The 20870-nt window shown below is 43.2% G+C and overlaps 1 protein-coding gene across 1 annotated transcript in view; it reads right to left on the bottom strand.

The window, feature by feature from the left end:
* VPS8 (vacuolar protein sorting 8 homolog (S. cerevisiae)) overlaps window positions 1-20870 on the bottom strand; it is a gene marked incomplete at its 5' end in the record, with an annotated part of 80860 nt that overhangs the window by 35220 nt on the left and 24770 nt on the right. The window contains 16 exons of the mRNA XM_010138986.1: window positions 869-953; window positions 2271-2353; window positions 2763-2819; window positions 3992-4111; window positions 6701-6772; window positions 7369-7488; window positions 11435-11507; window positions 12292-12334; window positions 12623-12674; window positions 14061-14150; window positions 15125-15347; window positions 15872-15918; window positions 16311-16400; window positions 17278-17324; window positions 18439-18529; window positions 20751-20786. Coding sequence (XP_010137288.1) covers window positions 869-953; window positions 2271-2353; window positions 2763-2819; window positions 3992-4111; window positions 6701-6772; window positions 7369-7488; window positions 11435-11507; window positions 12292-12334; window positions 12623-12674; window positions 14061-14150; window positions 15125-15347; window positions 15872-15918; window positions 16311-16400; window positions 17278-17324; window positions 18439-18529; window positions 20751-20786 — 1329 coding nt within the window. The remainder of the gene's footprint in view (window positions 1-868; window positions 954-2270; window positions 2354-2762; window positions 2820-3991; window positions 4112-6700; window positions 6773-7368; window positions 7489-11434; window positions 11508-12291; window positions 12335-12622; window positions 12675-14060; window positions 14151-15124; window positions 15348-15871; window positions 15919-16310; window positions 16401-17277; window positions 17325-18438; window positions 18530-20750; window positions 20787-20870) is intronic.

Raw genomic sequence — 20870 nt, 5'->3', positions numbered from 1 at the left:
GGCAGGGGAAAAGAACGCTGTACCAGAGGGTAAGATAGTTTTCCCAGCATATTCCTGAATTCCTCTTCTACATGCAGAAGCCTCTCCCCCAGGCTTCTCCTGCACTGTCCTCAGCTCAGATGCTCTCCTGGGAAAGAGACAGGACATCACTCCAGGAGCATAGGCAGGGGAAAAGAACGCTGTACCAGAGGGTAAGATAGTTTTCCCAGCATATTCCTGAATTCCTCTTCTACATGCAGAAGCCTCTCCCCCAGGCTTCTCCTGCACTGTCCTCAGTTCAGATGCTCTACTGTACCATGTTTTTTGTCCACGTCACTATCACACCCTATCTCTTCTGACTCCTTGACCCACACAACTTACAGCATAGTGGTTTCATAAGGAGGTAGTGAGATCATATTTGCGAGACCCTCCTCCCAGTTCCTGTTGGTGTTAGGGAAGAGAACACCTCAAACACTGGCAGGTATGCAACTTATAGACATGCAGAAGCTAACTGCAGAGAGACAGTAGGGGCAGAGGGACTGTCCGGTGGGAGAAAGAGGGAACTGATGGCAAAAACAGAATTGCAGTTAGCAACGTTCACAATAAACCCCAACCTTGCACTCAGGTTTTATGCATTAGCATCATTTAAATTTAAAAAGAAACCAAGAACTCTGAAGCTTTAAAAAAAAAAAAATCAACTCCTCTCCACCACACACAAACACAAAAAGCCCTGACTATAATGAAGAAAACCCATCTGTGAAGGAGGGCACTTTTTAGCATAGAGAACTACGACAGAAGAGCAGGGCTGCGGTGCCCATTCACACTGTGGCCAGCAGGGCAGGCTGCACTGCTGGCAAGAAGAAAGGCCAGAAGCACCAGATTTACTCACCTTTCTCATGGGATCACGCAGGTAACAGCCAATTATTTTGTCATAGCGAAGCTCTCGCTCATACATGAACTCACAAATCTGATAGCTAAAATGAAAAATACTTTCCACATTAGGAAAAACACTCCCAGCTCAATCAGCAGAACAGAGGTAGGTAGCTCAGATCCAGCAGCGTCTGGCAGCACTCAAAAGAAAACAGCATGTTTTACAAAAAGCAGCACACATTAAGGTTTTCAGCGCACAGATTGGGTGGCTCCAGCTTACATATGCAGTTTGTATCAGCCACAGGCCAATCAGCCTCCCTCTTTCGGGGAAGTTACCATACAGAACAGAGAAAACCACAGTTACTAAGGTGAGAGGCAAGGGACAGAGGACAAAACCCCTTAAAGAAGTGGAGTTTCACAGGTTCTGTGTTCATAGATCATCTTCCTCATTTTCATAACGTACTCAGCTCTAAGCCAGGCCAATCTGCAATACTAATTTGAAGAAATACACTAAACATGACTCAATAATACGTTATACCACAGCTTCCTACCTTGAAATTTTAACAAACTTAAAATATGTTGATACTGATGCAGATACAACTAAGGCAAAACAAATGAAAAGTCTGCTAAATACCATTACACTATAAGTCTTTTAGCTTTGATGGAAGTGGCTGAGATGGTGGTTCTGGCAGTTCAAACTCTCTAAAGCAAGGGGAAGAAAATGCATTTCTTGAGTCTGAAAAACCTGGTTGAGTAACTCCTTCCAGGACACGCAGGAAAACAGCCATGGCACCCCCCACTGCTACACTTCTATCCCTCTGGTCATTTACAGTATGGTGGATTAATTCACATAACATCCAAATTCAAGACTTGGGTGAAGACGCCCTCCCTGGCTGACTCTGCTCAGGCACAACAGACTCTTTCTGGAAGTAAAGCATCTAAAGGAGAATGTAGAAATTTTTAGCCTTTCCAGACACTGTTTGTCTCTCCTACTCAGTTCTAAAAAGAGCACCATGGGGGTGGCTCCAGACCCCTTCGTGCTTTTAAATCCACCTGTGGGTCTCACCCCAGCAAGTCATCTCCATCTGTCAGTGCTAGAGCATTCAAATATACATCTACACCTTTGAACAAAGCCTGGGCTTTACGATAGAAAGTGCCAAAACTCATCAAGCCCCACGGAGTTCCATGCTGAAGGGTTTCTACAGCTCAACCCCTCTTACCTTAACAATGTTTTTTGTAAGAATACTGAGATAAGACAGAAAGGCTGGGACTACGTATGAGCATATTAAATGAAGCATATGTGAATGCATAAGGAAAATAATCCCAAACACAGCTGAAAAGTAGGAACAAGAAACATGGTGGAAAAGAAGCTGTAGAGAAGATCTATAGGCAGTATTTATACATTGTACACACCAACTTACAATTCAGCTTTTTCTGCCATTTGGATAAGTCGACTCTCTTCAAACTGTACTATCCCTCCTGCCTGGAGCAATTCTAAAAGGACCTGCAGATATTGAAGACCAGTTACTCACACTGCAGTGGCAGCTGGACAGCCAGTGCCATTAGAAGTACGCTGCTCCTGCTCCATTAAACTTGGTGTTAACACAGGGCTTATTTTACAGATATTTTTTAATTCACTGTCCATTAACTATGAAGGTCATAGGCTTATCCAGGGCTTTTCCAGCCTCTGTTCTTATTGATGTCAAACCTCTCCCGCAGGCAATGCCAGAGTAGGATCCTCCTTCACTCCTGCTATGCACAGCACTGCCCAATTCTTCCATACTGGCCACTATTCCTGTGCTAGGTGTCTGCTTTGGCATATGACCTTCAGCCTCATGCCAGTGAGGACAAACTCTGCTCTACAGTCTGGTTATACCTGGTACTTCAAGAAATGTTCCTCTGAAGGCTATTACCTGTTGCCTCTCCGAATGGCGGGAGTCATCATCTGGGCTGCACAGAAATTCAAGGACCTGTGCCAGGGTGTAGAAGTTAACAAGAGTTAGGCTTAGTTACCATAGCTGTTAGGGTAAACCTAATAAGCAGATTGTGAGCACCAATAATGGCAACAGCAGCAAGTCAGAACACAACGGTGCAATTTGAATGTACTATTCAGCTGTGAGGTACTCTCTACTTGGTCCTGTAACTAAGCCACTAAGAACTGCTGAAGGACTCCGGGAAGGAAAACCCATGACTGCACTAGAGCGAAACTTTGGGGAACTTTGGGGAACCCAGGGAATACAGAACTCCTCAGGAGACCCTGTAGACCTGTCTTGGACTATGCAGCAAACAAGCAGAACCCACTGTACTGACCCTCTTGACTTCTTTCCTGGACTGAACCATCTCTCCCAGAAAAAGAGGAAATCATGTAATTCATAAAATTTAATATATCTGTAATTAAAGCGTTAAATCCAAATCCATTTAGTCTGCACAGTGTTCTTTAGTCTAAAATTATGACAAAGGACATATATTTTCTAATTCTTTTTTTACTAGTGTTCATATATCCACGATATCAAAGCACAACTGCTGTAGCCACTGAAGCCTTCTCCTCAGTCCCAGAAGTTTCTGGGAATTAAGCTGGGATATAAACTTAACCCATGCATGCATTGGTGTGTATCAGCCTGTTTCAAACAGCAGAGAAGGACAGCGCCCACATGAACTAGAAATTACCAGCCACATGTATGTGGTCTATAAGCTCACTAACGTCATTTCAGCTGGCACCCCTTATCTCCTTACCCTGACATCTTCATACACATAACAAATGACAACAGAGCCACCAAAATGCTCACAGGGGCTTAAACAGCTTGGTTTCTGTCCTCATGGGCAGCCTTCCCTCTCCTGACACACCAGTGACCACAGGAAATTGCATTCCATGGAGAGGAGCAGAAGCAGTTCCATCTCATAGGACCTGACCCTATTTCTCACACAATTCCAGCAGGCAAGCTGAAATACAGACCTCACTGTGTTTTCTGTGGTCCCTCCTACTCTGCTCCTTTGAAACCACAGCAAAGTTCCAGCAAGCTGCTACCTGTTTTATAACGCACCAATACTTCCAGAATTGCTTCAGTCTATAGCACTAGCCACACTTTCTGCAGTGCTACACCCTGTTTGGAATTCTTTCCACTCCTCACAAAGAAATACTTGCCTGGTCAAAAAGTGTCCTGTTCACAAACAAGGTGTTGTTGGGCTTCGCGAGCTGACGGGCAAGGAAGGTAAAGAGACAGCCAACCTGCGATGGGGTGAAGTCAGAATTCTCTACCATGACCTGAGAAGAATTAGAGGGAAACAGGAAAAGTAAAAACATGAGTGGTTGATTCCGCAGCTGCCTTTGGGAAAGCCATCAGGGCACTGCAACAAGTAATTCCTGCACAGCCATCACATCTCCTCCTACCCTAGACATCTGAACAGTTCCGGGTGTTAGTCCATTCTAAAGGTCAAAAGATAAGCCACCTTCCCTGGCATTTAACTGTGTCACCTGAAGACACAGACAGTGGATGTGTCCTTGCTAAATCACCTCTGACCTAAAGCTGAAGAGGCTCAACTTCTCTGCTGCTCTCAAGGGAAGTATTCTTGTGTATCCCTGATTCTCGTGTGTGAAGGGGCTCCAAACCCACGTTTATCACCATCTCTGTAGTCTGTATTGATCACTGGAAATGTAACAGATCTTCTGAACATAGAAATGTCACATGAGGAAGAAAAGATAAAACTACTTCAACTCTTGGCACTCACCACTTTAATTTTGGTACACAGAAGAACTGATCAAATGACTAAGGAACGACTGTAGGTTTGGGGAAAAGTTTCTTTTCTCACATTAAGTTATCTGTTAGTCTATGAATACTTTGAGGAACTCATGGCTGTGCTGACTTGGCTTGAAATTACAGAAAACAGAATATCTAAGAGTCACTACAAAAGGGATTTGAAGCCTGAGACATGCTTGTCACCTGTCTGGCATATAAAACACGAGCGTGATGTGTCCTGACTTGGTGTTTCATGCTTCTAAAAAAAACCTAAACATAAAGAGAAAGTGAAATGCCCGTTTGAAGCGTTCCCCTCAAAATGCAGTGGGTTTAGTCAGGAGGAGATCCACCACCTGAATGACTCTGTCAGCTAACATCTAAGAATTGCTCTAGCAAAGCCTAGACACGGAGCATCTCAAGTTTATAACCTCATTCAGTCTAAGCTTGGGAGATAAAACTGATTAGTTCAAGTGACCTGCAGTTCCAGACCCCATGAGATGCTAATGGTTATCTTATACAAGTGGAGTCGGACACGTAAGACACATTAAGGAATCAAGTAGATCTCTCCTTGAAACATTGGCTAATGCTATAATTTTGTTAATCTCCATTTTCTGTTTAAAACAGCTATTTCAGGAGCCTGTCAGAATGCCATTAGCTAATACCATTAAAAATATGGCTCATTAAAACAATGGGAGTGTGTTACTAATTTTGGCTTTGTTTTTCACAAACTGGGTCTCCATCAGTCCGTGTGAAGGTGAAAATACTACTCCTCTGAAACAGAGCAACCTTCCAGAGGCTGCAGGCCAACCACGAGGACTTTCTAAAAGACGATATAGTGGACAAAGTTTAGATCTGCATTAGCAGAATGTCTATGTTGACCAAGCTATTTTAAAAGCGCAGCTATTTCCTAAGTAGAGGGTTTTGCCAATGACAAATTTAAATAAAAAGTTCCAAGATTTTTTTTATTTTTATCCAAAAGGAGAGCGGATTCCAGACTGAGGGACTGACAGTTCTCAAAACACCACATTGTTTGCCAGTAGATGCATTTAAACCCACAGTGCTTCTCACAATTGCCCTCCTTTTCCCCTCCAAGAACAGGTTGCATCCTGTTGTGGTGAACATTTGCTACACGGGGCCACCAGCACAGAGTAGGGCTGTGAACAGCTCGATCCAGCCTACGTCCTGCAGCAGGAACACATCCCACGATAGCTCCAGAACACAGCTGCAGTGTGCCACCTCCTGCTGATGGCCGCTAAAGACACAAAACCCCATGGTCTAACCCAGCACAGGGCTAACTAACATCCTTACAGCAACATCCTTCTCGGGCAGGCTCATAAAAGTTCCCCTCTGGTGGCATTATCTCATCCTTCCAACACAGGCTACTGCAGAAGCACTGTCACTGAATTCACTCACTGGCACCCTTGCTCTCATCTATCAACGACAACAGTGACAGAGAAATGCTACTTATGGTATGTTTATACATAAACAGCTTCCATGTGGAGTTACTCGTTATTAATATTGACAGCTTCGAAGGGGAAAGCAATCGGCATTTGGCAGCGATAGCTTTTAATGAGAACATTCATTGTTAAGGAAACATGGGCTGTGGATGACAAGTGATTTCTAGAGCACCAGGCTGATAACTCTGACATTCCTCTTCTCTCCCATTTACTAAAGACAGGCCTGTCATTCTGGGTACATTACATCCCAAACACAGCATTTACACATACAGGCAGCAGGGTTTTATCGGAAGATCACCGGCATCCTGCCAAACACAGAATGCCAATTTTTTCCTGCTCAGAAGAAATCAATGAGACGCAGATAAAAATAAACTTAACAGTGCAGAGAGGAGAAATTTGGCAACAAAGTAAAACCCAAGTGAAATCACAAATGTTAAAGGAGACCTTTCTGACACCCTGCTTAACGTGTGTGAAGCATCACTTCCAAATATCCAACTGACAGCCTTGGCTGAGGTGAATCCACGCTCCAGCCTGCCACCTTCCCAGAGGTGTCATGCAGCGCAGGACTGGAAACACCTCGTCAAAACTACCGGCTTTACCGCACAGTGTTGTATAACCAGGCAGATGTAAACACAGAGGTTAACTTTAAGGCACACTCACTTTCAGAAGTATGTCCACGATTCTCTGCTGATATTCCACAGCTTGCTTGTCATTCTTAAAGTCTTCAAAAGTCTGCATGAGGCAAAACACCAACACCTTGAGAAGAGCGCTCTCCACTGCCAACCCCAGCAATACAAGCAAACACAAAGAAGCAGCAACATCACAAAGCTGATAATGCTTTTAAGTCCTTTCTGTGAACATCACCTAAGCCGTAGGTTCCAAGACGCAATTTGCTCTTTTGCAACCACCAAAATGGTTCTTACGTATTCAGGTAAAAGTAACAGGTCTAAATAGACAGAGGAAATACAAGAAATTTGCAAAGGAAGAAAGATGATTCTTTATGCAGGAGAAAGATATAGGTACCAAAACACTCTTTTACGAATACATTATTCTTGCTTTACCTGTGCTTTGAAGACGGCCTCTGTTACCAGTCTTCACTGTATGTCAGGTTCATCAATTTATATTTAAGGATATAAAGGACTATTATGATCACTTCTGACATCTTACAGAACACTCATAAAAACTGTTCCTGCATCAAATCAGTAACTACTGGTTTAGCTAAAAAGCATGAACTTTTTAACAGGAATCGTACAGATCATGCAACCATGACGGATGATGGAAGAACTGGTGTTGCATTTTTCTCTTGGAGGACATCAGCGATCTCTTACCAGAGCAAGAACATTAAGGAATTCCCGAGTGTCAAAGTGCAGCAAGGTACGAACATAAGGGTAGACCTCTTCATCCACAGATCCCTCAGTAGAATGCAGCCGGATGAGAAATTCAAAGACCTGCAGTGAAAATTCAAAGAAACACAGCAGATTTCCTATGGATTTTAGATAACTGATAGCACCAGTAGCATCATTACCTGCTTTGCACTTGAGCTTTAATGCCCCTTAGGAGTCCACCATTGCTCTTGAATGGCTCCTGAATGATGTTTTCTGCTGCTCGTTAGCAGGAAAAAAATTCCCCCTCCTTAGACTCACCAACCAATGTCAGATCAAGCAAAAATTAAGGCTTATACTTGCAGACTGAAGTGTATGAAATTAGATAACTCCCTCCCCTTCCTGGCAGCAATCCAGAGCTGTGCAACTCCTCCTTATCCAGGGCACAGCTCCTCTCCTTTTTAGCAGATCCCCTGGGAAGAGCCAGTCAATCTGCCCCCTCACTTTGAGGCACAAAGTTTTTGGTGCTGCAAAGACTGACTTAGGTGCTATTCAACTCTCTATCTCCTCCACTGACTTTCCAGTTCCTGAAATTTGAGAGTGTCTTTCAAAATGAAGGCAAGTCCATTTACTGAACCACTGACAGAGGTGTCCAGAACTTCCCAGGGAACAAACAGGGCAGTGACAGCTCCAGTTGTCTCAAACACATTCACAAAAGATCTGGCTACCAGCAGAAAGCAGACTGCTGCAGACTGGCTAGCGCTTGTAAGAGGTTAAGATACACACTGGGGTACCATGGCGAACTGACAGGCAATACACTTTCCCAGCCATCCTCAGAAAATGCCCTGTTCTCTCATTTACTCCTATTCCAAGTGAATTTTCCTGTCACCAGAGTGGCAATGAAGCCAGGAGGAGTTAGCAGCTTGACTTTCACATCCACAACATTCCTTACGGCTCCTTGAACATGATACTCACCTGCCAGTTAGGAACTCTTTAAGAAAACAAAACAAAAACCCCCACCCCCCCATCCAGACAGAAAAGTGTTACTTAAGCCAAGCTCTCAGGAACACTATCACAGGTGGTAAAAAGGATAGGAAAGGCTCCTCCTCAGAGCTACTGCTGCTGATTGAGCTGTCGCTTCTCCTCAGATCTGGAGTCACAGTCTGTTGCTGTGTCAGCTCTAGTGTGTGCAGGGGACAACTTAATAAAGGACCACAGGAGAGGGCTACAGCCTAGTGCTTGATCCAGCAAAGGGGAGCCAACTGGTTTGCTCACCCTGTGAGGAAAGAGTTTGCGGTAACCCAGAGCTACCACATACACAGAGTTACAAGCTCTAGATTAGAAAAAAAAATAAACAAAAACAAAAACCACCCCACAACCAAAAGATATCTGTTCCATTGTACTGTGAAAAGAAAATGCAAACCAGAAAGCTCTTCTCCTCATACTGAAACCCTAAATTGAAGTGAAACACTAGAAATCCAAAAAAAAAACTGGCCAGTTTTACAAGCACAAAATGCTGCTCGGGAGCATCCTCTGTTTCAAGAAATTGTCCGAGGTAACTCCAAAGGAGCTAAGCTTTCCCTTAGGCCAAGCTGCAAACACAGCTTGAAGAGAAAGAAATAGCTGGAAGGCTCTGATGGAAATAATGAATAAGGAAAGGAGAGTTACTTGGCAGTGACTAAGTCAACTTCCATGACATATAACCTGCATGTCTAGTCGCACGTTTGGCATAAGTGATTTTAGCTAGGTACTCTCTCCCTACAACGAAACCATTAAGAACACGCTCACATCTAACCTGATCAAATAAATCAGGTCTTTGCAGTAGTACTAGCTGCCTTGAAACAACCTGCCAATCTCTCGAGCAATCCAGATGGAAAAGGCTATTTCTCCCGATGTGAAAGCTACTGTTGCAGACTCAGAACAGCGTGATGAATTCGATCAGCCAAAAATAGTCCCCTGAAGAGAGCAGCAAAGAACAACATGAAGAGATGCAGCTCAAGAATCAAACCTTGTCCCAAAGGACAGCAGGGATAAGCCTGCACTGTCACAGGTTAATAGCAGCACACAGAAAGTGTTCCGAAAGCGCCCTGAGAAGATGATTTGGATGTTACGTTCTACATTTTTTTGGGGTCTCCTACTAGACAGAGTAGGCAGAACAACAAAAGAATGCGAAATGGGTAGTCAGCCTCTGCTCAGCCCACAGGGAGTACCACAGACAGCTTTGGAGCCTACAAACATAGGTATAGACTTTCCTGAAGCAGTTCAGCTCCTGCCTTATAAGCAGCACAGCTGGACATGCTCAGGTACAACTCTCCCACATTAAGGATGGCCAAGATGGGTGGGTGGAAAGGAATGCAGGACTAGCCTGCTGCCTCCTACCCAGTACTGGAACAGACAATCTTCATAGAGTCATCACAAGATTGGAAAATACCAGGCCATGAGTTGCTTTGTGCCTTTTCTCAAGAGAAGGAAGAAACTAGCTACCTTTTAAGTCGTCTCAAAGCAGTGTTGTCTATCAGAAAAGGGAGACCGTCTTTGCAAACACCATCACTGTGAAAATGGTCTTTTGGGAAAGCCCCTTTCTTTCAGTGCTGTGGGCAGGAGGCAGTAATAAGGACACAAGGGAAGGAGATGTCAAACAGCCTGAATCGCAGACCTCACAGCACCACAGATTTGCCTCAGCTCCAAACTTCCGATAGGGTCACAGACATTAGGAATGTAGACTATAGGCCAACCCAAACATCTCCATACAAAGAGCTGGAATCACATGGACTGGAATCAAATACTAGGATACCAGCATTTAAATTCAGAATTGACTGCATCCTCCTTTCTCACCAAGTACCAAAAGACATCTCATGTTAAACCCTATCCCAGTTCTGTGACCCCAAGACCATCCTTCCTGCAAAGAAGGCTCTCAAGACGGGTTCTTGAGATAAGCCCAAGGAGACACGTGTTGTAGCACCCACAACCTAGCTCTGGCAAACAATTAAACCACGTATGACCTTGTGAAGTGGCAGAGGACTAGCCACCAGGGAAACAGGTAGCCCTCAAGCCAAGGGTACAAGGATGGAGTTTGGAGCACTTGACTACAACACACTTTTGACCTTAGCTGAATACCTGTAGTTATCACAAGGCTGGGAATTTACTTTTAGCAAATAAGATGACTTGATGAGCAGAGATTAGCATGAACACACACTAATATAATTACAACCATAAAATCAAATGCCTCAGAAAAACCTGCAACCAAAAGCTACTCAATAGAGACACTTCCACCTAGTACTACCTAACTCAGCAGTCACGGCACACTTCAGCTCAGCCACCCATTTATTAAGTATATGTGGATATGTGATCTGGATTTAAAGAGTAGGGCAGACATATTCACCCCGCAAATGGGATTGCACCTAGAGGACAGAAGTATGTGTGTCCTGAATACCTGAGGCAGGATAAATCTCAGAGCTGAAGATATGGTGACAGAATACAGGGCAAAGACTGACAGAAGCGCACCTAATGGGACCTTTGTTGTGGAAAATGACTGTGCTGAATTTCATACTTGGCTGCACGGAGGCCAGAGAGGTAATATCTGAGGCAGGAAAATTCCAACACAAACGGAAGATTCAGCAACAGCCAAACACAGGAAGGAATGTTTAGTTATTGTACTTCGGTGTTCTCTCATTTTCTACTCCTGTCAAACCTGTGTAATGTGCATTTGGAAACAGGGAAGATCCTCCCATAGTCAAGTTTAGAAAGAAGAGTCAGCTACATGTCTAGTAACTTTGTGGTAAAGAATAACAAAAAAAACCAATCAAAATTAGTGCCACTAGGAACTCTATGTTCGCACACTCCAATCTACAGTTGAAAAAAAACCAGTAAGTTTAAATGTACAGATTGCAACAACTGTTTGATTTCATCCTTTAAAAATTTATTTGGTATTTACAGTGGTATATACTCATATCTCAAGGATACAGCTACCAGCAGGATAATAGTTTTCTATCAGAAATGTATGAAACAAGTCATATACAGCTTCTTCTAAAAACCTCAAATGGGAAAGTTCCCTTCCAAAAAGGTTGCTCACCTGATTTTTAACCAAAGGCACCAGATCTTCAGGAATATCACCCAATGGATATGCACGGCCTGCCAAGCAGCAGCTGTAGGAAAGGAAGGGAAAGGCATTTTGAATGTGTCCTAATATTAAATAGGTTATTAGAGAACAGTTTATTTTTTGAGTTAGGATACTCCTAAATCAAACCAAACAAATCTACTTTCTAAATCATGACAGCAAGCGCTGCAGCTAGCATTGCTGTTAATACACAGTAAACCAATGCACTGCATGAGTTTGCATCCAAGGGATACCATTCCACGGCAGAAAAGTAACAGGGAAACTCAATCTCTCACAAAAATCTTTACTCTTGCATTTTAGGAAGCAGGACTAATGCAGAATCCAGTGTTCATGTTCTTGAATGGATCCCAGAAAGAGGAATTCACTAATCAATCGCTATTGTGCAATCTCAGAATGTCCTCCTGCAAATGACAAGCAACGCAGTGCGCAGGAACTGAGCACAGCGATTCCAAAAGGCAGGGCTAAAGAAAGGGCTAAAATTCAGCTTTCCAGGCTTCGGAGTCCTGGTTCAAGGAGCCCGGGTCACACACACACAGGACCAAGAACTTTAACCAAATTCTAAAGATAGTTGACAGTGTTGGCCTATCAGCAGTAACTTGAGCTCTACAGCTGCAACTCTATCCTACCAATCCACTCACATGATGCGTAACAAGAAGCTACGGTAACTTTAAGTCAGCCGTACAAAGTAGCCGTAGCTATTTACACAATCTCTCAGACCTTGAAACACGCTGTAAGATTATGCAACTATAGTGACTTACAAATCTGGTGCCACCACTAGGCAACACCTCACACACTTTTCTAAAGGACCTTACCTTATGTATACAAGCAGCTTGTTGCCCATTACCACCTGCTCATCTACGAAACAAAAATTATTTGTCACCTTTTCTTCACAAGACAACATAAAGAGATGCAGTTTCTTTTCCCAGCTGTTAGCAGAACATCTCATCTGACATGCAGGCAGTATTTTACACACAGTAAACTGAGCAGCTTTACTCACATTAAATAGTACTAGAACGCTTTTATGTTCTCCAAGACACTTATATTGGGTATTGCCTTTTCGCACCCCTCTGTTGGAAGTGACTAGAGATATTCAAAACATCAAACACAGAAACTAGAAGCCCTTAAAGGGAAAGAATTCTGTACCTGTGAGAGACTTTCCAGCATTCAGAGGAGGAGCAATGACTCTGAAGAGCTTCTGTAACAAGAAAGAAGGTAGTGCTCAAGCAGTGGAATAGCTCAGAGCAAAGAATGCGAGTGGTTTTGAAGCAGAGATCAATGGGGCATCTTTCCCATTCCTCTGCTTTGTCACTGCATCTTACAGTTAAAAGGCACAGAGGACATCAAGATGTGGCAAAGGATGCTTCTCCCAGCTGCTGTCATGACATACGAAAAAACAGCCCCCATTCAGTCAGATCCTACACTGAGCACAGGCCACACTACAAAAAGCAAGGATCGGCAGACCCAGAAGCAACAGTCAGAACATACTTGTCCAGCCCCAATTCCTGTTACTGAATCTTCTGATGTTCATGCAACCCTTCAGGCTACCGAGCAGGGTCACAGAGAGCCTTTAGTTTGGGTATGTAGAATGAAGACTTGTCTAAATACTTAGCTCTAGAAAGCATTTATTTGTACTCATATAGCTGGTGCTGGGTTTTCAGAAGTATTTTAAAATCATGAATACTTAAAGAGTCTCCTTCCTGAGAAAAGCCAAAGGAGATAACTGCTAAAAATTGGGCAGTTTAAGATTTTCACACTCAAACAGACCCAGCTCTTTATTCTGGTACTACTGAGAAAATACAAGCAGGATTGAAACGTCTTGAGGTCACAGCTATAGGCTTCAAGAGCAGTGGGTGTATCAGCCACGTGTTCAGGAGTACCAGCAGTACCATCAGAAGGGCCTTCAGCTACAGCATTACGTTGAGTCCTGTGCTTATTGTTGATAGATCACGCCCAGGTGCTGCGACCAAAGCCTGCCTCAATTCACAGACTGTTTCTAGCCTTTTTCCTGAACTCTGTACACAGGTAAGTTCACCCTTTGTTTCCATCGCAATACCTATTAATATACTCATCTCAGAAGAGGAAGAACAGCGTGAAGGAAAAAGAGCATGAGGTGCTCACGGAACCTCTCATGCCTACACCTCCATTTATCCCATTGTGCAGAACGTTGATGCTTTCACAGCTTGTCACGCCGCATAGGCCAGGCTCACCACCACCACCAAAGCTGCTGGTTTTGCAATGCAAACTCCTTAAGTCATCATGTAATTCTCTTCTGCCATTTTTGTTTTCTATTTCTTTTATTAACACAACTAAATTTCCTGCTCTAACTTTGCAGAGCATTGCTACCTCAGCAGGGAAAACCATGCTTTAAAGCACAGTAATTACAAATTACTGTTCTCCTCTACTGCACCTAGTTAAATAAGCTGCATATAACATACATAATTTTCCCCTTGAAATTAAAAAGAACAAGAAAATACACACACTGAAAGAGGAGATATTGCATTGGGTTTGAAATGCTGTTTCTCAGGAAGACTATATGCTGAACACACAAGTAACAACTCACTGCACTGAGCATCTTTCCTACCTCCATGGGACTAATGAAGTCATTCATCCCACTGTTGTAGACATAGATCATGGCATCATAGAGATGGTTTTCCCAGCACAGAAGAACTACCTGCAAGGCAAACAAAGCACAACGTAGATATACAGCTGCTCTCAGCTCACAGTTTTATTATTCCCCCATCTCTCAAATACAACCTCTGTCCTTGCATTTTGCATCATCTGACAGTATAATTTAAAGCAGAATGAGAATTTCCACTTGCAGAACTAGTCTGTGCAAGGCCTCCAAACCCCCAGAGGGAGTATCCAGCTTATTGCTCATGCAGCAAACATGGAAACATGCCTAGATTCTAACATTCATAACCTACATGAGGTTAAGGAATAATAAAAAAAAACCCCACCCAAGAAACCACCAAACCCCCCCCAAAACCACCAAACCCCATTTCTTCAAAACCCTTGATTGCACTAGTTTGTCTTCTGGCTGAATGATTTTGTCAAGTTCCCAGGCAGTTCCCTGCTTGGAGTAGAAAGTCATGCTGTGGGCAATGAAAACTGGACTGCCCAGCACGAACACCTCCTTGCTCCACTAACTTTATCATGCAAGAGCAAGCACCTGAGCAGAGCAGGCTGGCAGGCACCAAACTGACAAACACAGCTCCAGTTTTTTGTGCCCCTGCAGCCTTCAATGCTAGGTAAGGTACTCAAAACAGGAAAGACTGAGTGTGAATACGAGACTAACCCTGACAGACTAGCAGTGTCCAACACATTCAGCTGCTGCTGAATTAACCTATGTCAGGACACAAAGTGGGGAAACATAGGAGCGTGTGTGTTACAGAATGGACACATCAGCCACCCTAAATAATTCCCACATTCACTGAATTTGATAGCAGGGACACAGGGCTAAGTTGTGTTACAAATTAGCAGCCAAAAGGCACGAATGGTTTGGACGACCTAAGTCTTGTCTATTGAACGCTGACACCTTGTTTTCCACATGCTACGCTGTGCTTAAAAGCACGAGAAATTTGCAACAGCAACTAGGGGATGTTGTCATTTATTCAGAAGAACTCTGAATACAGTACAACAGCTCACCTGCTGTATGTCTAAGCTGGTGATATCCATATGTACAATGCAAGCTTCCAAATTTTCCAACCTGTTCTTGTCTTGGAAGTGAAGCAGCAAGTCTTTCATCACTTGAGCTGTGATTCCCATCAGCTTATCGCTTAAAATATATGGCTCCAAGCACTCCAGAAAGATGCCTTTAGCTACAGAATTCTCACTCATCTTATCATATATCTGGTTAAATAATAGATCCCTAGGAGGAAAGGGTGTTTAGTTATCAAAAATCTTACTAAAATCTCCTTATGTATCTACTTTTTGAGGGCTCCAAATTAAACTCCATTTTTCTCTGCATCTTTTGAACTCAGGAGCCAAACGGAGCATTCTGCTCCTATACTGATGCAAGTTACAGGCAGCTACACAAAATAAATTGGCTATGGATGTTGCAGCAAAAAACTTGCTCACAGAGAGGAAACGATGATGACAGGAAAATCTACCAAGGAGGCTTCTTTAAGGGGATGGTGCAGGGGAAACAGTTCGAAGCAAACTCTTCTTCCTCAACACATCAGTGAAAATTTAAGACATGCTTTTCTTTGAGTACTCAGTACCCTGGACTTCAGTACCAGTTTTTAAGTATTCCTCTAAACTGTGATGCGATATATGGTATGATGATGATGTGACACAATTCCCATAATATCATACGGTTTAGAGGAGACAGCACTCAGGACTACATGGGTTGATGGTCTGACTCGGGAGACAGGCTTGAAACCTCAGACTTACATGCGCTGGAGTAAGAGACAGTAATCAACTATGACAGGCACCACATCCTGTGGAAGAAACATAAAAAAAAAGCTGTAAGGACTGGCAAAATTCCTGCCAAACAGCACACCCTGCAGAGCACAAAAGAAAAGCTGGCCAATACAGAGCAGAATCAGTGAATTATCTGAACCAGCTGGGAGCTGGCACAGCTACAGGTTTTCCCAACTGCTGGTTCACGCAGAGAACAACTCTGGTCACACTTCTGCAGAGGACAGAGGGTGTACAGGTTCTGCCCTGCCACCCAGCTGTAACTGAGTCCTGCTTTCATTAGGGCACACAGAGATGAGACTTCAGGTGAACCACATCAGTATTTTTCAAAAACAGACATGTAATTTTTGCAGCAATGTCCAATTAAAAAATTCAAAAGCTGTATACAGAAGAGTCCTCTGGAGCACCATACCTGAAAATGTTGCTCCATAACCTGGATCTTTCCTTGGTCAGGACATTTCTTCAAAGTCCGATCAGCATAATGGAGGAGGATTTCGACCATCTGAATTACAATAAACAAGAAAATTCATTCAAATCCTACACTAGAGGCCCTACTTGGTAGGATATTTAATAGACTGACTTGGAGGTTGGCAACACTGTAAACTCTGTGGTCCCATTTTGGTTCAAACAACTGCAGGCAGGAAGGAGAGGGAAGAAGCTGCCAAGAGGCAATGGCGTGACATAGCATAGAGGCGGCCCAGTGGGATACTGAATGCCTACAGTAACTTAGACTGAGAAAGTGGGCAGCCAGTCTGCCAGCAGGTTTTCAGACAGATGAACACATCCTGAAGCACAAGGCTCATCTGGGCCTTGCCTTCACCCAAAGCTTAAGTTATAGTACCTTAAACAGCTAAACTTATTTACCCGCAAATAAAACAAACACACAGAACAAAGTACAGCTGAATAATTATTGCAATAATTGTGTATTTTAAACATACCCTTCCCAGAAAAAGGTTCCTGTAACAACTGAACAGGATCAGTTGGAGAGTTTATTCCATGCCCACATATACATGGAGCGAAGTTTCTATTCTGAGAGTCAGCAAATGACATACTGATGGACACTTGCCAACCAAAGGTCGAGGAACTCTGGAGTTACCTAACAAAAAGGTTCCTTCCACTGTGAAGTCCCCGAGATCTCAAGGCCTGGACGATAATGTCACATTTTGATTTGCTAATGCTGCAGATTTTATCCCCACCTTTACCCAAAAGATATTCCCAAGTATCTTCTAAAATCCTGTTCACAATCTTAGCAAGAGGCACACATACACATTCTAGAGTTAGTTGGATTCAATTCTGAAGGACAGAAGCCATTCCTTCCAAGAACGCAGTATCACATGAGCATAAATGAAAATCCAGTTAGGAAGAGATCAGTGACTCACCCTGTCTGCAATGACTGCTTTCCGCTTGCTTGTGTCCCCGGACAAGCCTAGAAAGGAAGAGGGGAGGGCAGGGAAGGAAGAAGCTTTTCTCATCTAAGCTCCCAGTGGAAGTATGAAAATCGCACAGTTCAGATGTTAACACCACGACTTTTGAGATGCAGAGGTCAGGATATCTAAATACACGCTTTTGTCTTCTACCCACTCTTCTTCTGAAGAGCTTATTTTCCCAATGTAAAGACTGTTCTAAGCACAGGAACAACCAAAACAGATCTGAGTGCTCTTTAACCTTGACAGAACAACTAACGGAGGGCTGTCAAAGACTGTATACATGAGGCTAATTGCTGGAGGATGCCTTGATGCAAAGAAGCTAAATTAAGTGCATCATAAGAGGAAAAAAAAATTCTTAAATGCCAATCCAAAAAGACAGTAATTCCTTGAATACTGAAAAGCTATCTGCTTAAACGCATTATATCCATGCATTAAAACGAGACGCATCTTCATATACTAGCAATTTCTCAGCAGGAGGGTCTTCTCCTGAGAACTTGAGTCTCATCTGTCAAAACCATCAGAAGGTATTTGCTGAAAGGTCAGTGTGTCAAGTCCAAATCAGACTGTTCACGCAGCAGTTTCTGGCATAATTAACATGTTTATCATAACGAGCTAAGTGCTCACAAAGCATCCTCCTTCACAGGAAACACAATGCCAAAACCCAGCAGTTCTTTCAGACAGTTGTATAGTCAGAGGAGACCTGAATGAAAGTACTTGTCTGGCAAAGCTGATGGAACATCACACTGAAAATTACCTACAGGTCATGCATGACCTTCAGGAATATTTCAGCAGGCTACACATTCAACATATGGCTCCACCTCCTTCATGGCAAAGTAACAACAGATAGGAGTCACAACACACACCACATCTGACTGTCATTTGAAAAGAGCAGGCTGCTAAAGAAACTATGATTCTCAAAAACCTATCAGAGCAATCCACATAAAGGTGTTATTTATGCCAAACCCAAAGCAGTATATTCCACTTTCTCTTCTTCAATTATCTTTTTTTTTTCCCCTGAAATGCTACTTTTTGTACATGCATAGGTTCCCTAATTGTTTTGATCTAAAAAAAAACCCCAACCGACACGAAAAAACCCACCAACCCGAAACTTACCTACTACAGCCTTTGCTTTACCTTCATAAAAAGACCAAGCTAGAGCCAGGGCATCAGTGAGACGCTCTTGTTTCAGAAGGTGGTCAACTCTCTAAAATAACAAGTAATATTGGGCCTTAGTATTACAGAAAAGACGAATCCCTCCTGTTTAAGATCAGCGTTTCCCAGTAGTGGGTCGTGTTCCCTGACAGCAAGAGGACAGGAAACTTCAAAAGCTCTCAATAGACTGCAGTAAAGGACAGTATCTCAAAGATTCTCTCACATGTACATTAGCTGCTGGACAGTTAAAAAAGACTAAGAAATGTCAGGTCCCAGCCCAAATCCCTGTGGGCTACATCTTAGATCAGCTGCTTAATGGATAGAGATCCACAGTGTGAGCAAGCGTCTGCAATCACCAAGAATAAAATAAATTTCCAGTCCCCATCCTTGCCTCATCACAGCACAACAAAAAACTCTGCTATCTTTTCAGCATATGAGGGTAGTCATCCTACCCTTTATTTCTCCCGAGCTCACAGTCAACAAGGATTGAAGTAGAGTAGAAGTATTTTCTGCTTTAAGTAATTATTAACAAAGTCAAGCACCACTAGTCTTGGTACGTTAGTTCGAAATGAGAGAGGAGAGATTCTGAGTTTCAGACCGGCATTCTGCACTGCAGCAGGAACTAGCTCTCAGTTTCACACCCGAATCCCCCACATACTCAATTACAGCTCCTGAGTAAGTCCCCTACAACAGAGGCCTGGAGCACCACAGAAATCGTACAGTAGTTTAGTACAAGGTTGGCTCAGGGCGTGAAGTTGTAATCGACTTCTGAATTCCAGGAAAACCGGTACACAAAATCATGAGTCAAAACAAGACTTTTTATTAACAGTTTACTAAACGAAAGTTGGTCGTGAATGGCTGGAGGGAAAGCTGGCAGAGCAGTCATCTTGGTAACTAAAAGCAGCACCCATATAAGTTCAATAGGGCTGAACTGTTCAAATTTTATTAAAGATCCTGACACATTATCACATGGAGGAGCTTGTAATCATGAGTGTGTACAAGAGCCATAAAGCAGGTAAGAGGAAAAATGGTGAAGGTCACTGCTTAAAGGAGAAATGTGAAATTGGAAGGAAATTTACTATTTATTGTTTTATTTACTATTACTATTGAGAATCAACCTTGAAGCCCCCTTCTACATAACTATTTGGTCAACTAGCTTGGCATAAGCTGAATTACTAATGAAGTTTGCTGATGACCAGCTGTCAACATGCGATGTGAGACAGCAGACCAGAAAGGCAGACACAGCAGGATTGCCTCTAAAGCTGGGTAATAGAAGTATGATGCGATCCAATGGTATATGCAACTTAGAGCAGAAATCAGAGCCTGGCTGCAGGGTACCGGTGAATCCCCATAGTGCCACAAGACACTGACATCATTTAACCAATGGAACAGCAAAATGAGACCCAAGGGTGCATGAGGAATGACATATCTAGTAGAAGCAGTGAAGAACACCTGACATTGTGCCTGACACTTCTAAGAGACCCTACCCAGAGTAATATGTGCCAAAGTGTTTACCGATGTTCAAGAAAAGGAGCACAAAGGAGCTGCAGAGAACAGCGACTGCGAAAAAATGAAGGAATGGGAAAGCAACCTTTCAAGAGAGTGATGCTTAGCCTTGCAAAACAAAGTCTGAGAGAGAACGTGCATACACTGAATAAACATACTGTGAAGAGATGATCCAGAAAGGAAAAACTGCTGTTTAACTGAACTGAAAAGAACAACATGGGAACAAATAGACTTAAATAGATCACTAAGAACTTTTGTGTGGAACCAGGGATAGTGTGGATAAGGTTTTAGCTGTCAGAGAAACGATGTGCCAGAAAAACCTTCTACCAACAGAAACAAGGATCTAAAATCCAATGAACTTTCTAGGTAGTCTTAGATGGACTTTACGATGTAGGTCCTGCAGCAGCTGGAGACAAAATACAGTGAACCAGACTCCTTTCCACTCCCATACGCTTAGCTGGCAGACAGAAAGCTTATGCTTACACAGTCCTCCAAAGCGATACACTGCTGAAACATGGCAAGGCATTACATCCTGCTTGGGAGAACAAGGTCGCCATTCAGGCTGCATGTTTAGGCAAGCAGGAGTCCCACGGCGTCCCACCATGGAAAGCAGTGTACCTATGGCTCTGGTCATGGGTAGCAATCAGGGATCCTGAGCATGGTGCTCAGAACATGCCTCACAAACGCACGCTCCCTCCCTCCCTCCTCCTAAGTTATATTTAAGCAATTTGAACCTTCTAAGCTGTACGGTTCTCCTCTCAACATACCTCTCTCCAGCTTCTCAATGTCATTACGTGAACAGACTAGAAAAGAAAAAAAAAAAAGTTATTTACTTACAGTTGCTTGTGCAGCCTGTGGTATCGCCAGAGCATGCTGATACAGCTGAA

The sequence above is a fragment of the Buceros rhinoceros genome, unplaced genomic scaffold (genome assembly GCF_000710305.1).
Source record: "Buceros rhinoceros silvestris isolate BGI_N320 unplaced genomic scaffold, ASM71030v1 scaffold10430, whole genome shotgun sequence".
In the NCBI taxonomy this organism is placed as follows: Eukaryota; Metazoa; Chordata; class Aves; order Bucerotiformes; family Bucerotidae; genus Buceros; species Buceros rhinoceros.
The sequence above is the reverse complement of the archived record's forward strand: the minus strand, read 5'-3'. Positions and strand labels throughout refer to the sequence as shown.